The 18,811-nt window shown below is 41.8% G+C and overlaps 1 protein-coding gene across 4 annotated transcripts in view; it reads right to left on the minus strand.

Annotated features, from left to right (window-relative positions):
* Positions 1 to 1,835: 1,835 nt before the first annotated feature.
* Positions 1,836 to 18,811, minus strand: part of LOC116318188 (transcription elongation regulator 1-like protein) — a 93,198-nt gene continuing 76,222 nt past the window's right edge. For all 4 annotated transcript variants that reach the window (XM_039616490.1, XM_039616489.1, XM_039616491.1 and 1 more), the window contains 3 exons: positions 8,009 to 8,098; positions 7,799 to 7,917; positions 1,836 to 4,246 (listed from right to left, as the gene is read on the minus strand). In XM_039616490.1, coding sequence (XP_039472424.1) covers positions 4,090 to 4,246; positions 7,799 to 7,917; positions 8,009 to 8,098 — 366 coding nt within the window. In that variant the 3' untranslated portion in view covers positions 1,836 to 4,089. The remainder of the gene's footprint in view (positions 4,247 to 7,798; positions 7,918 to 8,008; positions 8,099 to 18,811) is intronic.

Below are 18,811 nucleotides of genomic sequence, written 5' to 3' on the forward strand. Positions count from 1 at the left end.
CCCAAGCACAAACTCTCAAACATCTCTCTAGCACCTAGCCACTGGTACAGATATGTGGAAGAAACCTGGGACAAAATTAAAACCCAAGAAGTAGACATCTTCATGGTTCACATCAGCTCAGTGGATAGAAACATAAAGTCCACCAGGAAGACACAAAGGATAACAGTTTGCTGTTTTTGGACTGTAATGTGCACACTGGGGAGAATGGGAATGTTAACAGTAAAGTTTACCTGAAGCCCACACACATGGACCAGTACCTTCTCTTTGACTCCCACCACCCTCTGGAACACAAACTTGGGGAAATAAGGACCCAACATCACCGGGAAGAAAACGTTCCCTATTTAAGGGAAAGAAAAGGAACACACATGTAAAGAAAGCTCATAAACATGTGGTTATCCCAGCTGGGCTTCCATCAAATCAACAACGATGCACAGGAAAGACGGTCAGACACCAACTAGTGAGGGTCAGAAGGACAAACAGAACAACTGTCATCCCTCATGTAGCAGGTTTATCAGAGAAACTCAGGAGACTCTTCTCCAAGCATGACATCCCAGTGTACCCAGCCACACACTCAGACACAAACTGGTTCATCCCAAACACAAACTCAACAACGTAGTGTAGCTGTACAGTGTAGGGAGGAGTGCTCAGACCTCTACACTGCTGACACCAAACAGCCACTTTATAAACACACAACATAGAAGAGCCACCTCCACAGGACAAGACTCGGCTGTACTAAAGGACAAAGGTCACTGCTTTAAGGATGCAAATGTTCACATTTTGGACAGAGAAGACAGATGCTTTGAAAGAGGAGTAAAAGAAGCATCTATGTCCACTGTGAACGGCCATCTTATATACCAACATACCAACTGTCTGCCAGTTGCTCAAAACACCACAGACACATATTTCTATGTACTATGACTCTGCTCACCAGCTCAGCATTTTTGGCTTGAAAGCTTTCCTCCATCTTTGGCTGCAGAATCCAGTTATCTCCCCATTTGTGCTTTCTGACATAAACTCAATTAGTCTTCCAGCCAAGCAGCCGAAACCCACACTCACAGCTCTCGTGACTGAAAGAAACTGATACTTAATCAACTGAAAAAATAAACAATGGTTTAGCATTAATCATTGGTTGAAGCTCCTAATCGAGCACATACCAATGGAAAGCATATCTACCTTCTTAAAAAAATATGACATGCTTCATGAAAACATGGTCTCGACTCATTAACTCATTAAATACAACTACCAAATCTCAATTTTGTCTGTCATAAAGGACATTTTCCATTGTTACACTGGTGTATTCACCCTTTCTAGAACGTTTCCGGGTCTCATCATGGTGCACTTTGCTGGCCTATTGGGGATAAGGATATTATGAAGATCATGGACATTTCTTCCCAAATGTGCACATTCAGGCAGGAACACATGCACACACAAAGGAAGAAAAATGTGTTCGTGAAAGCAACTTAAAAAAAATAAAATAAATAAAAATTTTTTATAAAACAATCAAATTTATGTGTTTTCTTCTTACTTTTTCTTTGTGCTGCTGTTTATGGCTTTAAAAAATTCCATATGTTCAGATTTTTTGGGGGGCTTTCATTGATATACATCGTCCAAATGATGTCATGTCAGATTATGGAGGAAGGAACAGCTGGCATACCCTAGAAACAGGAAGTGGATATTTGTCAAATTTAGCTCACGTTCTCCGACCTTCAGCTCAAGTTGAACTGAAGACTTTACCCCCACACTTTAGTACGGGTCTGGGCCGAGATTTTACCTGAAATAGAAATGCAATATCATCATAAAGAACACAGCAGTTTAATTTTGACAGTTTAATTTAAAACACGGCAGGACCAACAGCCAATGAAACATCAGAACACACAGATCATTTCAACACAGACATCATCCAATGAGAAGACAAAAAAACCACCCAATCAGTACATCGGGACACAAAGCCTGCCCAACGACAGCTCACCGTGCCCACTGGTGAGGGCAGGGATTACATCAAATAGGTTTTGTTTGTTTGTTTGTTGACCACAAACAGAAGCACACTTTATAAATGAAGCTGGGTCAGGTGAAACTGTTCAGAAAGGACATGTGAGTCAGCTGAGCTGCTCACCAACAGGTGCACATATGGTGGTTGAGGGACTGTCTCTCTGCTGGCCAAGTCCTCAGGGCCAACAGTGTGAGCAGGTGCTTCCTGTTCCTGTTCCTGGGGTCTCTGCACTCAGGTGTTGAAGTGTTTTGTTGCTAAGACGGTGACATCAGATCACCATGAGGGATTCACACGGACATTTTTGTAATTCAGCATTTTTACAGACAGAAAATTACATACAGTTTATAGTGCTGTGACAAGAAGTATCAAGTAACGACGAGAACCCTGAAAAAATGTAAAAATGTATACAAAGATTTGTAAGAAAGAACTGACCTTGCCAGAAATAAAGATGTTAAAGGAATGCAGAATGATTTATTTTTAATCTTACAGTGTAAAATTATTACTAACAATTTTATTAATCATACCGTCTAAAGAAAAAACATTGATCATTATTGTGTTTTATCTACTGTGTGAGCAGAGAGTCTGGAAGACTTCAAGTCAGTGGCAAATAGTCCCAAAGCGCAGTTTAACATCATGTGATCTGTTGAGAAGGGTTGTCACTTCCTGTTTATGACATTTTGAGCCCTTGATAATTTCACTCTCGGTTAGTAATCAGGTGGCGTTTTGAGAAACTGAAGGAGCTACACCAACATCCCCTTCAACTCCCAGAGTACATCAAATGGCCAATCAAACTGTCAAGTTTCCTAGTTTGCCATTTTCTACAGCAGCTGAGAAAAAATTCTGGAAAACTTGTAAAATTCAGATTTCTTAATGGGGTCTATGGGTTTGTTTCCAGAAATCAAACACAAACTGAAGTTAAGGGATCACACCGTAAACACACACTTAAGAGAAAACACACTATTAAAAACACCTGCAAAAGCTGAGAGCCACCAAGGTCAGATCTTCATAGACGTAGACTCCATAAACATTAATCCCATAGACATGGGTTTTGCAGTCCTGGACTCCACAAAACGTGGACTCTACAGACCAAGAATCCAAAGACCAGCACACTGCACAGCAGGACTCCATGGGCCTGGATGTGACCTCTAAGGTTCCTTGTGGTACCTGACACCAAGTCTTCAGGGTTGCTGAGTCTGGTTCCTAGAAGCACTCCACTTATCAGGACCTGACTAAACTCGCTGATATTTGCAAGCTTGATGTTATCATATCATCCACATTTTTCCCTTTACATATGAAAGGTCAGAGGATTGTGGCTCACTGTTCTCATTGTTTTTACATTCGTGCTTACCTTTACAGAGGAGGTAGAGCCTCTAAAGAGCTCATGTATTCATTCCTTTTTGGTTTTTTTGTTTGTTTCTCAGATTACACAGATGAAGTTTGGGTTTTCTGAGTTTGTCTGTAGATTAGTTCAGTATTTGTCTTTACACAGTTATCTGCCCTCAGAGTGCCCTTCTGGCTTAAAATGTGTTTATTCACTAATCTCTTTGTTTATGGTCTTTTATCTACTTGTTATTGTTTTTAATCTGTTATTATGGTCCATTTTTAAGTCTAGGAAGCTGCAGTGTTGATCAAGTTTGATTGAATGAATGGTCTTTACAGGACAAAGAAACAGTCAGACAGATGGACAACATTTGTTTTTGTGCTCTGGTTTTCGTTTCTGTCAGTTAGGATGAATGAGACTATGAATTAAATCCAGTCCAGCAGATCCAGATGACGAAGTGCAGTTTACCCTAGAAAATGGTCAAATGTTGTTTCAGGTTCATACTGACCTGACAATTTACAAAACAAAGTCTAGAACCATGCGAATCTACCGAGAATGATGGTTCTGGTCCCATTCAGGTTTGTCCAACAAAACCACAGACAGTTTGATAGTCCTGGTTCACTTTGTTAAACAAAACATGAGAGTCTAAAACCAGGAATCAGGAGGCATGAGTGCAGTGAGACAGGAGTTCCCAGAAGGCTTTCTGAAGATTTGAAGGACCTAAAAGTGTTCTATAAAGGTTGTAGATGGTTCTGTAAGGTTCTTTTTAGACATGTTCTCATCTCATCTTCCTCAGTCTGGTTCTGTTCTCTTTCTCTCGTTTCTTTAAGGCTGTGATGTAATGGCTAAAGAGTACTTCCTGTTCCTTCTTCCTGGTGAGAATGCTGAATCGCTGGTCATCCCGATAACGAACACAAAACTCCTTGAAAGTTGTTCTGGAGAAGAAAAACAAAACAGGAAAATTTATATTTTTATCTGAGCGGTGGAAACAGGAATTCTGATGGCAGCCTTTTTTGACTCAAACATAATTACATGAAAATGTATTTTATTTGAAAATAAGAGAACCTCAATAAGGAATGAGGAACCAAAAGCATTAAACTGAGCTGAATGTATAAATTGCTTAATAAATTTTAGATGCTTTAAATCATTTATGTTATGGCGAGAGTAAAACTATGAAACATGAAACTTGAAGGATTCTGGGGGAAAGTGAATCTTAGTGCTGTATCCTGCCCGCTCTATGGTGAATACGTCTCACAGGGTTTATGACTGTTATGTCCTTCATGTGCCCAGAGATTATTTATACATTTCAGTATAGCTGTGTTAAAACATTCAACTGATATGACATGTGTGGCTTGTAGATAGTTGTGTCAGAACCACAGTGTGCTTAGTGATTACCTCAGGCAGCAGAAACCTGAGAAAGAAGAGGAGCAGAAAAAAACAACATCACCAAAGTACAGGCCCCTGCATGACATGTACCACCGTCCAACAGAAGAAGCGGCTCACACCCAGAAACTGTCATGGTCCTGGGTCATTTGACCCAGCGTTTTGTTTATTATTACGATCTTATGTTCTAGTTTATTCTGATTATGTATTCAGAAATAATTAGATTTAGAAATAAACTATAACATAGGTGTGATCCCTTTAACAGACCACCCGCCGGTAGAATTGCACATAAATCTAAATGTTGAAAAGAACAGAACGGGTAGGTGGAGACTAAACTCAAGCATATTGCAGGACGAAAAATTTGCATCAACCCTAAAAGAGGACATAAGATATCTCTTAGAGGTGAACGTTGGATCTACGGACAGGCTGGCGACTGCACGGGATGCTTTGAAGGCATTTATTCATGGAAAGTGTATAGGTTATTGTTCTAAGAAAAACAAAGAAAATAAGGAAAAGATACGAATTTTGGGGGAAAATACAGGTAAATTGGGGGGAAAAAAGTAGCAGAAAAATTTGATGATAATAAAGGTGGAGTCTACACTAATGACTGCACCTCCAAGAACTCGGCTGTTAAACTCCTAAAGTTTGCAGATGACACCACTGTCATTGGCCTCATTCAGGATGGTGATGAGTCTGCATACTGGCAGGAAGTTGAGCGGCTGGTACTCTGGTGCAGTCAGCACAATCTGGAGCTGAACACTCTTAAAACTGTAGAGATGACAGTGGACTTCAGGAGACATCCCTCAACTCTGCCCCCCTCATCATATCAGACAGCCCTGTGTCGACTGTGAAGATCTTCAAGTTCCTGGGTACCACCATCTCCCAGGACCTGAAGTGGGAGACCAACATCAACTCCATCCTCAAAAAGACCCAGCAGAGGATGTACTTCCTGAGACAACTGGGGAAGTACAGTCTTCCACAGGAGCTGCTGATCCAGTTCTACACTGCGGTCATTGAGTCTGTCCTGTGCTCCTCCATCACAGTCTGGTATGGTACAGTGGACTGTACGGGCAGCAGAAAGGATCATCGGCGTCCCCCTGCCCTCCATCCAGGATCTGTACCTCTCAAGAACCAGGAAACGGGCAGGGAAAATCAGCACAGACCCCTCACACCCTGGACACAGACTTTTTGACCTGCTGCCCTCTGGCAGACGGTACAGAAGCCTGCAGACCAGGACCACCCGACACAGGAACACTTTCTTTCCCCTCGCCATCTCCCTTCTAAACAGTTGAACTGTCACACTGCTCCCACTGCCAGACTGCACCTGCCCCTTATGTACATTCTGTAGTATTCATTCCACCTCATTTCATTTCTGTATTTTATGTATAGAAGTTTAGATTAGTTATTTATAGTTGGTTTACACAGCTTTGTGTATGTATGTGTATGCATGTGTAATGTATATATAGACACGTGTGTGTGTGTGTGTGTGTGTGTGTGTGTGTGTGTGTGTGTGTGTGTGTGTGTGTGTGTGTGTGTGCGATTTACATTGCTGTGCTTGAAAGCCACCACCTACCGGAACCAAATTCCTTATATGTGTCTGCACATATACTTGGCCAATAAACACGATTCTGATTCTGATTCTGAATTGAAAGAGATTTGTCAGTTTAAGTATAACCTTCATGAAATTTATAACAAAAAAGCGGAATATGCCCACTTTCATCTTAAAACTAATTGTTATGAGAATGGTGAGAAGACAGGCAGGCTATTAGACAGACAACTTAAGCAAATGGACAATCAGAATGTTATTACGGCAATGCTAAATTAGTTACATCCTCTTCTGAGATCAACATGATTTTTAAAATATTTGATCAAGTACGGATCAGCTAAATGCATTCTTTGATAAAATGAAAATACCAAAAATTTCACAAGAGGACAGGGACAAATTGGAAACTCCCCTAACTGAGGTAGAAGTAAGGAAGGTATCCATGCAATGAAAGCTGGAAAGTCACTGGGAATAGATGGCTTCCCAGCAGAGTTATATCACAGATTTATAGATTTGCTGTGTCCACTTTTAACTGAAATATTACACGAAGCTTTTGAACGGTAAATGGCCTGTATTTGTATAGCGCTTTACACAACCAGTCATCCACCCATTCACACACACATTCACACACTGATGATGGCAAGCTACATTGTAGCCACAGCCACCCTGGGGCGCACTGACAGAGGCGAGGCTGCCGGACACTGGCGCCACCGGGCCCTCTGACCACCACCAGTAGGCAACGGGTGAAGTGTCTTGCCCAAGGACACAATGACCAAGACCGTCTAAGCCGGGGCTCGAGCCGGCAACCTTCCGATTACAAGGCGAACTCCCAACTCTTGAGCCACGATCGCCCCGCATATGGACGGCTCCCTGCCACTTTTAAACAGGCAGTAATATCACTAATTCCAAAAGGCGACAAGGCTTTAACTGATCCAGCTAATTACAGACCGATAAGTTTAATCAATGTGGATTGCAAAATTATATCCAGTTTTAGCAACGAGGCTTGTACTACCACAAATTATTCATAAACATGAAGTAGGGTTTCTCAAGAATAGATCTGCTTCCGATAATATGAGATTACTACACCTGCTGTGGCTGAATAGAAATAACACAAATCCTGTATTGGCTATATCTTTAGATGCACAGAAGGCTTTTGATAGGGTGGAGTGGAGCTTTCTTTTTATCGAAAAATTAGGAAAAGGTGACAACTTTTGCAGATGAGTTTTGTTTTTTGTTGTTGTTGTTTTTGTTTGTTTGTTTGTTTGCTTCTTGTTGTTGGTTGTTGTATTTGTTGTTATAAAATGCAAAATCTGATAAATATTTGAATTATAAAAACAAAAAAACTGTTCTGTTTCCGGAGCTGAATTAGCCTAGTCCTCTAATTTTTGGTGCTATGAATCATTCTCCGATGAATTTTATTCTGGTAGAAATACCTCATCTGCATCTTCAGTTTGTCCCAGCGACTGGTCGATAAACAGCTGCCAGTTGAGGTGAGGTCATATTTTACAGGAACATAGCTGAATAATTAAGAGTGCTTCTCTGAATAATGAATGAGGAATACCTGCTGGTGATCTTTGCTTCCTCCAGCAGCTGTTTGAACTCTTCTCTGGCTTTCTGCAATTTACTCCTCTTCTCTTTGTACTCATCCTTCATCCTGCTCTTCACAAACTGATCAAACACCTGGACACATACAGGTAACACTGATGTCATCGTGACATCATGACATTGCATGAAAATGTTAGAAATGAAAGTAATCTTTCATTTGCCAAACCTGTTTCCTCTGATCTGAAGTCAGCAGCAGGTATCGAGGGTCAAATACCATCTTATGAAGCTCCTTCTCCCAGGTGGAGAATGCAGACACCTGAGGAGAGCCACAGGTCAATATTTAAATTTAATGGTTCAATCTGTATTTATTCTGACAAGGTGACTCTTAATAAATCAAATTTATATGGAGGTGCATTACACATATTGACTAAGATCAATAATGCTATCTATACAGTTTTTTTGTAATCTTTAAACCAACATGAGGTGAAAAAGAAACAATTTTAAACACAAATACAAAAAAGATACAAATACAGATACACGTAAAACATAATTTTAAGTTGGAGAATTGTGTCTGTGATGATGCTTCAGGAAAAAACACAGTACTAACACTGCCACTATGAAAGTGATAAATGATATTATTATGGCACTTGACAGAGGTGTGGACTCGAGTCACATGACTTGGACTCGAGTCAGACTCGAGTCATTAATTTTATGACTTTAGACTTGACTTGAAAAAAGGTTGTAAGACTTGTGACTTGACTTGGACTTTTACACCAGTGACTTGGGACTTGAATTGGACTTGAACCTGTTTACTTGAAAAGACTTGATATTTTACCCAAATCTAAAATTTAACATACATATTATATAAAAAGTGCGGACCATTAATTCACTTTATTCATTCATTCATTCTTACCACACTCCGTATGTATGTGAGCGTGGGCTGTAGCACAGCCAATCAAATTAACCAGATTTGAAAAAAACAAGAACAAAAACGCTCGAGCCAAAAATGCTCCCAAGAGTAATTTCTTTCGGGTACATAAACTACGAAGTAGTCAACAAAAACGAAATGCAATATGCAAAACATGCAAGAAGAGAATCACAGACGGAGATGGAACAACTTCCAACTTTGTCCGACATTTGAAGTTGCATAAAGAACGGTAGGTGGTGCTTTTTTTTTTTTTTTTTTTTTTTTTGCTACGATGAGACAGCTGACTTAGCTAACTTCATCTTATTAGCAAATGTTCTTCGGGCTACGTTGATGATACTGTTTGGCTTTAACAGGTATGATATGTTTGTCATGCTATTTTAAATCCGGTCCTGCAAGCGCATCCAAGAATAACATGCAACTTGTTAGCTCAGAATTGTCGGTGAATGGTGAGCAGGGTCCGTTTCAGAAAGTGGGTTCTGTAGCTGTACTCAGTCTCTCTCCGTCTCCTCCCATCATTAACCCCGTAGATTTAACCCAGTTTAGACTGACAAATATTTATTTTACCATCACATCACAATTCAAAATCACTGTGTTTAATTTGCAATTAGTGTATGGTTGTGTTTAACTTTTGCATGTCTGAGCCTGGGAAATTTTTTTTTGGTTAGAAAATCTGGCCCACCTTAGTGTGTAATTGAGTAGTCCTGCTATACATGGCCTTTTTTTCTTCTGTCATTTATGTCAATACATCAAATAAAATACTTTGATCTTATATTATTAGCTGTTGTTTATTTGCAAAGGTTATTCTCAACAGGGATGCTAGACAAAAACGGCGTTTTCTACAGACAGCCTAGCATACGCTCTCCACTTGCAGTGAGTGAAAAAAAAAACACCCCTTCCCTATTGGTGTTAGAGTTTACCATGTCAGCCAATCAAAAAAATGATAAGGCAACATGTGACATTTGGTTGTTTAGGGAGAAGGGAAGTTTTAGGAGTGACACCATGACGGAAAGCGGGCGAGCGAAAAAGAAAGAGAGAGAGAGTTTTCATATGTGAGACATTAGTGACGTTTAGCGTGTTTGGAGGCTATAGTTAGTTTGTTGTGTAGTTATTGTTTTGTATTGTGTGTCAGTTATACTGCTGAATTTCATATTTGATCTAAAAAGCTGTCAAAGGCAGATTCCAGTGTAAACGCTGTCTCCACATAGAAAACTGGACTGTTGCACCTCCAGTTGTCAGACCTGCAGGGTTTAGGCCTGTGGTGTTCTCCTCTGTCTTATACTGAACACAAACTACATTTTTGGACTGGCACAAATAATTTGTGTGCCTTCTTATTTGATGCAGCACACCTGATTGTTCTGTAAATAGATTTAAATGGTTATATAAAAAACGCCTGAGGCCTTGGCTGCATTTTTAGGTAAATAGTACCATATAACTTTGTTGTTTGCAAAACTTGTGCATAATTTTTAGAAATGTACAATTTCTATTTGCATTTCAAGTTATGAAAATGATTCGTTAAACATGTAAAAAATATAACTTTTTCTACTCGGATTCTGAATTTTTGTCTGAATTTAGATCAACTGTGCTAATATAGTAAAACAAAATGAAAAAATAACTCAAATTTCAGATATTTGAGGTTGTGCTGTAAATAATGATACCAAACAAGGCAAGAAAAACATATTTTAAAAGTGAAATATAGAAGTAAAATCAAAAGTAGTCAAGAACGGCCAATTATACCCGGGACCCCAGAGGGTTAAAAAAAAGACTTGAAAGGACTTGAAATTCAAAGTTTCGGACTTGGGACTTGACTTGAAAGTTGTCTGTCTTGACTTGCGACTTGACTCTGACTTGCTTGACTTTACTTGAGACTTGACTTGTGACTTGAGGATAAAGACTTGGGACTTACTTGAGACTTGCAAAACAATGACTTGGTTCCACCTCTGGCACTTGATAAGAAATTGTACTGTGCGTCACTCTTTATTGACCTCTCAAAAGCTTTTGACACTGTTGATCATGCTGTCCTAAAAAACAGACTGCTCAGCCTTGGATTGTCAGAACATGCAATAGCGTGGTTCTCAAATTATTTGAATAATAGAACCCAGTGCATTAAACTTGAAGGTCTTTGTTCTAAATTTGTTGCTGTCCACAAGGGGTGCCACAGGGCTCAGTTTTGGGTCCCCTTTTGTTTCTTTTTATATATCAATGACTTGGGTCAAAATGTCTCAGACACAAATTTGCATTTTATGCTGACGATACAGTTATTTACTGCTATGGATCATCTCTTACTCAGGCCATTGAAACCTTACAGAAAGCCTTTGTTGCTTTCCAGCATTCACTTATCCAGCTAAAATTAGTTCTCAATGCTGACAAGACTAAGCTAATGTTGTTTTCTAAGTCAAAGAAGGTCCCAGAGCCTATTCCAGTGGTGTCCACCCTTGAAGGAAATGTCATAGAGATAGTTCATGAATATAAATACCTTGGTGTCTGGATAGATGACTCCTTTACCTTTAAACCACATATAGAGAGACTTGTAAAGAAACTGAGGCTGAAACTTCGCGTTTTTTTTCCGTAATAAACAGTGTTTTCTTTTGCAGTAAAAAACGTCTTGTCACTGCAACCTTTTATCTGTGTTAGATTATGGTGACATTCTGTATATGAACGCTTCTTCTTCATGTCTTCTAATGTTGGATACGATGTATCATGCTTCCTTGAGGTTTATCACCAATTGTAGATATCTGACCCATCATTGTGACTTGTACTTAAGAGTAAATTGGCCTTCTTTGGCCATTAGAAGACAGGGGCATTGGTACACTTTTATTTACAAAGCTATGCTTGGATTGTTGCCTCCTTATATTTGTACTTTGGTCACAAGGACAAATAGTGGTTCTTACTCCCTATGCGTTCAAATGATCAGCTGTTGCTGTCTGTTCCCCTTGTCCGCACAGAGTTGGGTAAGAAAGCCTTTGTCCACTCTGCACCTTTTTCATGGAACCTGTTACAGAAAGACTGAAACTGACTGAATTGTTGTCTTTAAATGTTTTAAAACTAAACTCAAAGGCCTACAGACTGCCTCAATAATGTGTAATTGTTTTGTGTAATTTTTAATCTTGTTTGTTTATATGTATTTGTTTGGAAATGTGCTGCCTCTTGGCCAGGACTCCCTTGAAAAAGAGGTTTTTAATCTCAATGGGACATTCCTGGTTAAATAAAGGTTAAATAAAAAAAATAAAAAATGAAGTTCAATTCTGTCTTTCAGTGAACGAAGGTTGATCATTGTTCTTCTGATGGTGGGGGTCTGATCCACCAAATCCAGCTCCTGTCATCTGTGGGCTGTGTGCAGGCAGGATAGGAGGAATGATGGACCCAAAAGTGCAGACTCAAAATAAAGATTTATTACTACATGACAAAAACAGAAAACTGGCTAAACTGGGAATACAGAAACTTAACTGGCAGGCAGATGGACGGAACACACAGCGTGGGATGATGGTACAAACAGAAAAGGAGAGTGTATGAACAGAACCTAAGGATTACCTATACTGGAAGAACTAACAAAACAGACCTGAAACCTGTTGATACGGAGGGAGAAACTCAGGGAGACGACACAGAGGGAGCAATCAGTGAATGAGAGACAGAAGGGAAACACAGCTGAGCAAATCAGGGCAAACGAGACAGGGGAAGCAAAACCTGATACAATCAGTGTTGGGCAAGTTACTTTAATTATAGTTACTAGTTAATTCTTCAAAAAAGTAACTAAGTTAGTAACTGAGTTACAAGATTCTAAAAGTAATTAATTACTTGAAAAGTAACTATTGCATTACTTACTTACTTAAAAATGTTTAACCCTGTGGGGTCCAGGGTATAATTGGCCATTTTTAACTACTTTTGATTTTATCTCTACATTTCACCTTTAAAAACTATTTACTTTGTCTTGTTTGGTATCATTGTTTTCCGCACAACCTCACGTGTCTGAATGTACAGTTATGTTTTCATGTTGACATACTGTATTAACACAATTGATCTAAAATCAGACAAAAAACAAAAATCAGAGTAGAAAAAGTTATATTTTTACTGTAACAACCACAAACATGTTTAATGAATCATATTTTATAACTTTAAATGCAAATATAAATTGTCAATTGTAAAACCATATGCACAAGTTTTGCAAACAACAAAGTTATTTGCAGCCATTTACCTTTTACCCTTTTTTAAATAACCATTTCAAACTATTGACATAACCATCAGCTTTTCTGCATTCAATAAGATGCCACACAAATTATTTGTGCCACTCCAAAAAATTCTGTTCACTATAAATGAGAACATCACAGCCTGATACCTGCAGGTCTGACAGCAGCAGATGTATCACTGCTGTTTTCTACCTGGAGACAGCAGTCGCCTCATTGTTCTGTCACACAACACAAAACTATCCACAACACTACACACTAACTACACAAGACAACACATTAACTACACACTCCAAACACGCTAAACATCACAAATCTCTCACATCTCAAAACTCACTCTCTCTCTTTTTCTGCTGTCTTTCTCTCTCTCTTTCTCTCTCTCTCTCACTGTCACTCCTAAAACTTCCCCCTCTTCCTAAACAACCAAATGTCATGTTGCCATATCATTTTTTGATTGGTCGACATGGTGCATTTATCCACCAACACGAAAGGGCTGGTTTTTTTGTTGTTTTTTTGGTCATAAGCAGAGAGTGCTTGCTAGCGCCGTCCTTAGACAGTAAACGTGGTGAAACCATTCAGGAAAAAACGGTGTCATGGCTTCTGTCTCGGGGTTCAACTACTCTTCCCAATTTTAGAGCCTGAATCCACCCTTCGCCCCTGCAGCTTGTTACCGGCAGTCAGAGGAAGAGCAACACACTTCGCCTCCACTCTTTGCTCATCTGCTGATCATCTGCATTACTACGCAATGAATTGAAAATTGAATAGAATTGAATAGAATGCTTTTATTGTCACTATACAGTTGTACATTGAGATACAGAGCATCTTCAACCCAGTACAAACATGTGTGGGGGGTGCACAGTTCTGCAGCACTATATAAATATGAACAGTATCAACAGGAAAAAAAATGTATAAAATCTGGTGTAAAAAAGAAAAAAGTACATATGTAAATAAATACAGTTCAGGTCATTGCACATAGAATTTAGTATTGCACAGTGGTGGTTTACAGATGGACATGGGAAAAATCAGAGGGTGGGACTGATGGTCATGGCCTTTGGGAAGAAACTGTTCTTGAGTCTGTGGGTCTTTGTGCTGATGCACCTGTAACGCTTCCCTGAGGGAAGCAGGCTGAACAGGTCAAAGCCAGGGTGGGACTGTCCTTGACGATGTTCATGTGAGTGAAGTTGCCCCCCCCACCTTCTTCAAATCCAACAAAAGTGGTATCAAACGTTTGTGCTACGTTTGTGCTGGTTTGTGCTGCAAAAATTTTCGTTTGTGCTGCTATCATTTTAAAGATATTAATAAAAATTTCTAGAGGTCATCAGAGGTCAACCAGCCCCCCCACATTAATTAAATCAAACAAAATGGGTGTCAATCAACTGTGCTACATTTGTGCTGGTTTGTGCTGCAAAAATTGTTGTTTGTGCTGCTTCTGTTTTAAAGATATTAATGAAAAGGTAAAGGTCAAAAGGTCAACCAGCCCCCCCACATTACCCAAATCAAACAAAATTGATGTCAAACGTTTGTGCTGGTTTGTGCTGCAAAATTTTTTGTTTGTGCTGCTATCATTTTAAAAAATTTAATAAAATAACATCTTGATGCGTGCTTAATCATCCAGGTAAGTAAATCCCAAAAGGTTGATTCTGTTCATCTGGACATTTTCAGTTGGAGAAACGTTTCGTCACTCATCCAAGTGACTTCTTCAGTCTCAGTTGACTGCAGGTTTCCCCAATCTTATAAACAGTACATTTGCATAGTGAAGGAAACTAGCACCACTGAATGAACAATGTGCTGGGGGGTTAGTTCCATGATTGTTAGTATGCAAATTCTTATGACCATTGATCAATGACAACTAATCAAAGCCTACTGATCAATGGTCATGAGTACCATTCACAGAAAGTGGGGAATGGCTACAATCACAGCATTGTAGGATGGCGAAAGATGTACCCTTGGGCCCCCCTTCTCGATTCAGAGATGGTCAGCATCCTGACAGCCCGTTGGACGAAGCTGTCTCTCAGTCTGTGTGTTCTGGCCCGGAGGCTCTTCAGTATCCTTCGTGAGCAAACTGAAGACGCTGCTGAAGGGATGAGTGGAGTCACCTGTAATGGAGAGGACCTTCCAGATGAGGCAGGTGCAGCTGCTCTCACTACCCGTTGTCATTTTTTCCTGCAGAACCCAGTGCAGGAGTCATACCACACAGTGATGTAGCTGGTGAGGATACTCTCAACTGTGCCTCTGTAGAAGGTGCTCATAATGGGGGTTGAATCTCTTGTGCTTCTCAGTTTGCAGAGGAAGTAGAGTCGCTGTTGGTCTTCTCCACATTCAGGGACAGGTTGTTGTTACTGTACCACTCTGCCAGATGGTTAACTACACCCCTGTAGTAGATCTCATCGTGGGTCAGCAGAGTGAAGAGAAGGGGGCTCAACACACATCCTTGGGGAGCCCCCGTATTCAGTGTTCTTGGGCTGGAGGTGTTGCTGTCGAGCGTACTATCTGCTGTCTTCCTGTCAAGAAATCTAGCAGCCAGTTATACAGCAGGTGCTGATCCCCAGCAGATCCAGTTTGTGAATGAGTTGCTGGGGAATGATGATGCTGAAGGCTGAACTGAAGTCTATGAACAGCACTCTGACATATGAGTCTCTAGTGTTCAGATGTGTGAGGGCTGAGTAAGGGGCAGTTGAAATTCCATCATCGGTTGAGCGTTTTGACCGGTATGCGAACTCAAATGGATCCAGGTTGGGGGAAAGCGATAATTTGATTTGACGCATGACTAACTGTTCAAAGCACTTCATAATGATGGAGGTGAGTTTGACAGGACGGTAGTCCTTAAAGCAGGAAGTAGATGACTTCTTGGGCACAGTAATGATGGTGGAGGCTTTGAGGCATGTGGGAACGGCGGCCTGACCCTAGTGATGTGTTAAAGATGTCTGTGAAAACATTTGTGAGTTCCACAGCATAGTCCGTCAGTGCTCGTCCAAGGATGTTATCAGGACCTGGAGCTTTGCGTGTACTGATTTTGGCAAGGGATCTCCACACACTGTCTGGGGATTTGTTCCCCACGGTCTGCAGAGTGGGCTTGTAGTCTGTGATGGTTTGTATTGCTTGCCACTGCCTCCAAGTATCTCTGCTGTCGCTGAAGCTTTGCTGTAGCTGATGCCACGTGACAGGTTTGCCCTTGCTGTTCTTTGGCTCACCTAATTCCCGGCTCTGAAGGCTTGCATTTTTCAACCTTAGGAGCATTTAAACCTGACCTGTGAGCCATGGTTTCTGATTGGCCCGGACAGTGATAGTCCTGGTGTCAAGACCTGCAGGATCGGCAAGGTGCTGATCAGAATCTCTCCACTCCCAGCCCTCCTTCTCTTCTCTTTTTCTCTCTCTCTCCCCCTCTCTCCTTCTCTCCCCTGTTTTGCCGGAACTCACGGCGGCTTCACGCCCTCGGTCCACGCCTTCCTGGATTGGGAACACCTGGGCCTCATCAGACCAGCTGGTATATCGGAAGGAGGAGATCAGCTCTTCAACGCTGGATTGTTGTGAAGGCTCTAGTCAGTACACGTCTAGCTCAAGTTTCCTGTGGCTCTGTCTCAGAGACTTAACGAGTGTTAACGAGTGCCCATTGTTCCTTCAGTGGGCTGGTTTCAGTCATTATGCAAATGTACTGTTTATAAGGTTTGGGGAAACCTGCAGTCAGCTGAGACTGAAGAAGTCACTTGGATGAGTGACGAAAGGTTTCTCCCACAAAACGCTACGTCCAGATGAACAGATTCAACTTTTGGAGATTAACGAGTGTTTCTTTGTTCCTAGATTCCCCGGACGCGTCTCCGTGTTTCCCCATGTGGAGTGTGGAAGGAGTGACTGGTCGCTAGTGGAGAAGAGAGAGGTTGAACTGAGCGCGTGTGTGATTTCCCCATTTTCCCTGGAGCCCTGGACCCCTGCCCCTCACGTCTTGTATATAGCACTAACCCCGCACTGTCTGTACATACACTTGGTGAAGATCTGTAAATAAACCGTCTCTGTTTAAACGCTACTCAGGAGTCCTGCGAGTGGATCCTCCTAGCAACCCGTGACACCTGGTCTCTGTGACATCATCGATGCATTTTGGGATGTAGGCAATGACAGTTTCTGTATATTCCTGAAAGTCTGTGGTGTTGTCATGTATGGCAGCCTGTGGTGGAAAAGCAGTCTTGCAGTGCCTCTGAGGACCCTTCTGGCCACACCTGTACCTGCTTACGAACTGGTTTGGTGACTTTGACCAGGGGCCTGTGGGAACCCATGGCACACCTAGGTTTCTGCCTGTAGTACTGACCCTTATGCAAAATAGGTGGAATTAAGACACAGTTCCAAAAGCAAACACAACTGATCAGTGCTGAGAGCGGTCCTGTTGCTGAGGTTGGGGTGATCCTGTAATCTCTTATGAACTACCTCCAACGCTTCTATGACTGGGATGCAAGTGAAGACAGATGTAACATCTCTCTCTCACTGTACATGTACTGTTTATAAGATTAGGGAAACATAACCTGCACAAACAAAATAATTTGCAGGACAAATGTTTGACATCAATTTTGTTCGATTTGAAGAAGGTAGGGGGGCGAACTTCACTCACATGTGTTTATAAGGTTGGGGAAACCTGCAGTCAGCTGAGACTGAAGAAGTCACTTGGATGAGTGACGAAACGTTTCTCCAACTGAAAATGTCCAGATGAACAGAATCAGTCTTTTGGGATTTACTTACCTGGATGATTAAGCACGCATCATGAGGCAGTCTCCAACATCGGCTGCAGACTTACTCACCCCCACTGCTGCTGTTCCACCTCTGACACCTCAGACACTTCACACCTCCTCTATTCACCCTGCTCACTCCTCCCCACCCCCAACAACAGCATCCAATACACACTCAACACAAGGCTCCAGCCTGTCTCTCTCAACCACCCAGGTTCGGAGGGAACTGAGGAGGATTAAAGCCAAGAAGGCAGCGGGTCCAGATGGCATCAGCTCGAGGGTCGTCAGGTCGTGCGCAGACCAACTGTGTGGTGTGATGGAGCACCTCTTCAACCTGAGCCTGAGGCTGGGAAGAGTCCCACAGCTCTGGAAAACTTCCTGTGTTGTTCCAGTGCCAAAGACTTCATGCCCCAAGGACCTCAACAGCTACAGGCCGGTGGCTCTGACATCCCACCTGATGAAGACCCTGGAGCGGCTGGTCCTGGCTCAGCTTCGGCGCCTTGTGAGCTCATCACTGGACCCACTTCAGTTTGCCTACCAGCCTGGCATTGGAGCGGATGATGCCATCATTCACCTCCTACATCGCTCCCTCGCTCACCTGGAGACTGCTGGGAGCACTGTGAGAATCACGTTCTTTGATTTCTCCAGTGCCTTCAACACTATTCTTCCCTCGGTTCTGAAGGACAAGCTGGAGAACTCTGGAGTGGACCATCACCTCACTACCTGGATTTTGGACTACCTCACCGACCGACCACAGTATGTGAGGACTCAGGGCTGTGTGTCGGACAGGGTCGTCTGCAGTATGGGGGCCCCACAGGGAACAGTTCTGGCTCCGTTCCTCTTCACCATCTACACTGCAGACTTCTCCCACAACTCCACCCAGTGCTTCCTGCAGAAGTTCTCTGATGACTCTGCAATAGTCGGCCTCATCACTGATGGGGACGACAAGGAGTACAGAGGACTGACTCAGGACTTTTGGACTGGTGCCAGCTGAACTACCTCCAGATCAATGCCAGTAAAACCAAGGAGCTGGTGGTAGACTTCCGCAGGCACAAGCATCCTCCACTGCAACCACTGAACATCCAAGGTATGGACATCAAGGCTGTGGACAGCTACAGGTACCTTGGTGTTCATCTGAACAACAAACTGGACTGGACTCATAACTCAGACGCCCTCTACAGGAAAGGGCAGAGCAGGCTGTACCTGCTGCG

The sequence above is a fragment of the Oreochromis aureus genome, linkage group 8 (assembly GCF_013358895.1).
Source record: "Oreochromis aureus strain Israel breed Guangdong linkage group 8, ZZ_aureus, whole genome shotgun sequence".
NCBI lineage: Eukaryota > Metazoa > Chordata > Actinopteri > Cichliformes > Cichlidae > Oreochromis > Oreochromis aureus.